Source organism: Sinocyclocheilus grahami, unplaced genomic scaffold (genome assembly GCF_001515645.1).
Source record: "Sinocyclocheilus grahami isolate Dianchi unplaced genomic scaffold, SAMN03320097.WGS_v1.1 scaffold734.1, whole genome shotgun sequence".
NCBI classification, from domain to species: domain Eukaryota; kingdom Metazoa; phylum Chordata; class Actinopteri; order Cypriniformes; family Cyprinidae; genus Sinocyclocheilus; species Sinocyclocheilus grahami.
In genome coordinates, this window is record NW_015505913.1 from 493,648 (window position 1) to 497,229 (window position 3,582).

The following is a 3,582-nucleotide window of genomic DNA, read 5'->3' on the forward strand; positions in this document are numbered from 1 at the left end:
TGTGTGTGTGTGTGTGTGTGTGTGTGTGTGTGTGTGTGTGTGTGTGTGTGAGAGGTGTGTGTGTCGGTGAGTGTGTGTGTGTGTGTGTGTGTGTGTGTGTGTGTGTGTGTGTGTGTGTGTGTGTGTGTGTCTAAACCTGGAACACTGTGTACAGGCCGTTTTAATAACTGATCTAACTCTAATAGCAGAGTTCACGACGCAACTAAAAGAACAACGACATTTCATCGGAATCATTTTCAGGACATTTCTTTTAAAAAGACAAACAATGTGTTTAGAATAAACAGAACATTATCGTTAGTTGGTGTGGACGCTGATAGTTATTGCTATAATTATTATTATCGTTAAAGTTAATGTTATTATATTACAGTTATCATCATGGATACTATAGTTATCAGTATAATCTTTTACCGTTATTTCTTATTGCTTATAATGAAGTTATTGCTATAGTTGTTATAGGTAACATAATTACTGTTACAGTTATCGGTATAGTTATCGGCAGCTATCGTTACAGTTATCGGTATATTTATCTATAGTTATCGGCAGCTATTGTTACAGTTACCGATATAGTTATCGGCAGCTATCGTTACAGTTATCGGCGTATTTATCTGTAGTTATTGGCAGCTATTGTTACAGTTACCGATATAGTTATCAGCAGCTATCATTACAGTTATCGGCGTATTTATCTATAGTTATCAGCAGCTATCGTTACAGTTATCGGTATAGTTATCAGCAGCTATCGTTACAGTTATCGGTATAGTTATTGGCAGCTATCGTTACAGTTATCGGTGTATTTATCTATAGTTATCGGCAGCTATTGTTACAGTTACCGATATAGTTATCAGCAGCTATCATTACAGTTATCGGTGTATTTATCTATAGTTATCGGCAGCTATTGTTACAGTTACCGATATAGTTATCAGCAGCTATCATTACAGTTATCGGTGTATTTATCTATAGTTATCAGCAGCTATCGTTACAGTTATCGGTATAGTTATCGGCAGCTATCGTTACAGTTACCGATATAGTTATCGGCAGCTATCGTTACAGTTATCGGCGTATTTATCTGTAGTTATTGGCAGCTATTGTTACAGTTATCGGTATAGTTATTGTCAGCTATCGTTACAGTTATCGGCGTATTTATCGGTAGTTATCGGCAGCTATTGTTACAGTTATCGGTATAGTTATTGTCAGTTATCGTTACAGTTATCGGTATAGTTATTGTCAGCTATCGTTACAGTTATCGGCGTAATTATCCTTATAGTTATCGTCAGTTATCGGTGTAATTATCTATGTAGTTATCATCATTTATTGTGACAGTTATCGGTGTAATTATCTTAATAGTTATCTTTAGTTATTGGTGTAGTTATTGATACCGATATTGTTCTTGTTTGTTTGTGTGTATATATTTGTGTATTTGTTTCTAAATGCACACTACTTGTGTGCGTTCTCGTGCAGCTGCCATGAACCTGGAGAAGTTAAAGCTCTTCAGACATTACTATGTGATGGTGAGATTCATCTTTACTCACATCTACAATATCATTTAATAAGATCATTTCTCTAAGGCAGACAACTAAAAAGCTTTTTCTCTGTCCTCAGATCGTGTGTTATATCTACTTCACGCGGATCATCGCGATACTGCTGCAGTTCACTGTGCCGTTCCAGTGGCAGTGGTGTCAGGAGGTAAGGAGCAACCCTGCTTCAGAATAACGTAACATAACATAAGCTACGTAGTTAACATTTGTAGCACAGAAAATCATTCCGGTTCAGCCCTAACCAGATCTTTCGTCTTTCCTCTCCTTGTGTTTGCAGTTTTTAGTGGAGGTTTCTACTCTGATCTTCTTTGTCTTGACGGGATTCAAGTTCCGTCCGGCATCAAATAACCCGTATCTACAGCTGCCTCAGGACGAGGAGGACCTGGAGATGGATGAAGTGTAGGTCTCTCTCTCCATCTCTCTTTCTCTATGAGAGGTTCAGTGTGTGATATTGTTTCTCTCGCACACAGTATAACGGAATCCGGAGTGCTGGAGGGCATCCACAAGGTGAAGAAAACGTCTAACGGCCGAGAGAGACAGAGGGAGGTTGCGTTGTGAGTATCATATCAAAGAGGGCGGAGCCTGGACTCTCAAACCCCTCCCCTTCCTGAGGTTGCTGTCATGGTTCCCACAGACTCACTATGCAAGTGAAAAAAGACGGAATGGAAAAAAACGTGCGAGAATAAAGTGCAGCAGACACCATTTCCGTGAGAGAATGAGCTGATTTTTCCGTACAGACTCTGGGATAACGGTAACACGGACTGAATCTCTTGCTTTGGTTTACAGTAATGATGTGGTCACCCTGCTCTAGCCGTTAATTTGTTCGATCATTTATTCCTTCATTCCAAAGATGTACAATCATTATAGTGGATGTGTGCAAATAATTTGATTTGATTTGATTTTAGCCTTCTTTTATTTCCTAATGTCTTTATTATTTAACAGAAGCAGTTTGATGCTATTGTTTGTATATCTTGGTTTTTCTGTTCATTTTTGATTTGACAGCTGGAAGCGATTCCACAAAACTAGCTTAAATAAGGCGCTGGAACAGATGCTTCTTCAGAAGATATTCTGGTGTTATATATTTCTTTAAAGGACGCCGGGTTCATGACTGTTAATGTGTATATTCTGTCCTGGATGAAGCTGAATGTTCCCGAGAGGTTCCTAAAACAACGTTCAGTCGTGCGACATGACAAATAACGATTTCTGTCATTTTCCTTGTAAAAGGTTGTGCTTTATTTAGGTGTATTTTACTCATAGCTTCATCTGCTCTGTGATTGACCCTCCTTTATTTAACGACACAAATATTGGTATACAGTTATAAATGAAGGATTAACCGCATTTACACCGCAAATTACTACGAACGCGACAACTGCATCGCTGGCGTTAAAAACAACGGTCTCCACTGAAAGCGCGGGAAGCTTCTGGCATTCAAATGGTGTTGTAGTTTGATCGAAGTTTAGACTTGAAAACCTCTCCAGTTTTTTCCTGCTTGATTTATGTCGCTGGTTTATCATGCTAATCGTGTTCAAGTTTGAAATAAATCAAATGACTTAAATATTGACTCGTTTCTTTGGTTTGTTATGTGAGGAAAGAGAAAAGAGTTTGTCTTTACCGATTTAAACATGCAGTGTGAGAAACACTGATACAGTGCAAACGTGATGTTTTCTCAGGTAAAGCCACTCTGCCCCGCGCAGCGAGTCATGTCTTGCGGTTTAGTCAGGTACTGACCGTGCAGAACTTTGTTGGTTTTTGAAGAAGAACCTCAACTAGATGTAGTTTTATTTTATAAAAGCCCTCATCATTCAGGTGCTGAAATATCTCTTGACGTCTGAGAGTCTCAGGCGCACAGGAGCCTCGAGCACAAACGCTCTTCAGTGTTTCTCATCATCTCCCTCTTCATCTGCTCATTAAACTGGTGAATTAACCACTGCTGTGAGGATTAAACAAAACGATGTAAATGCTCGGCGTGTGTGCACTGGCACATCTGCACAGCCACACACACACACTGCAACAGTAACAGTGCTGTGGTGACGGTACAAGTGATGATTTA

At 39.3% G+C, this 3,582-nt stretch overlaps 1 protein-coding gene across 1 annotated transcript in view; it reads left to right on the forward strand.

Moving 5' to 3' along the window:
• LOC107560581 (protein GPR108) overlaps window positions 1-3,063 on the forward strand; it is an 11,276-nt gene extending 8,213 nt beyond the window's left edge. The window contains exons 15-18 of the mRNA XM_016244800.1: window positions 1,456-1,505; window positions 1,597-1,680; window positions 1,810-1,931; window positions 2,003-3,063. Of these exons, the coding sequence (XP_016100286.1) occupies window positions 1,456-1,505; window positions 1,597-1,680; window positions 1,810-1,931; window positions 2,003-2,090 (344 nt within the window). The 3' untranslated portion in view covers window positions 2,091-3,063. The remainder of the gene's footprint in view (window positions 1-1,455; window positions 1,506-1,596; window positions 1,681-1,809; window positions 1,932-2,002) is intronic.
• The last annotated feature ends 519 nt before the right edge of the window (window positions 3,064-3,582 follow it).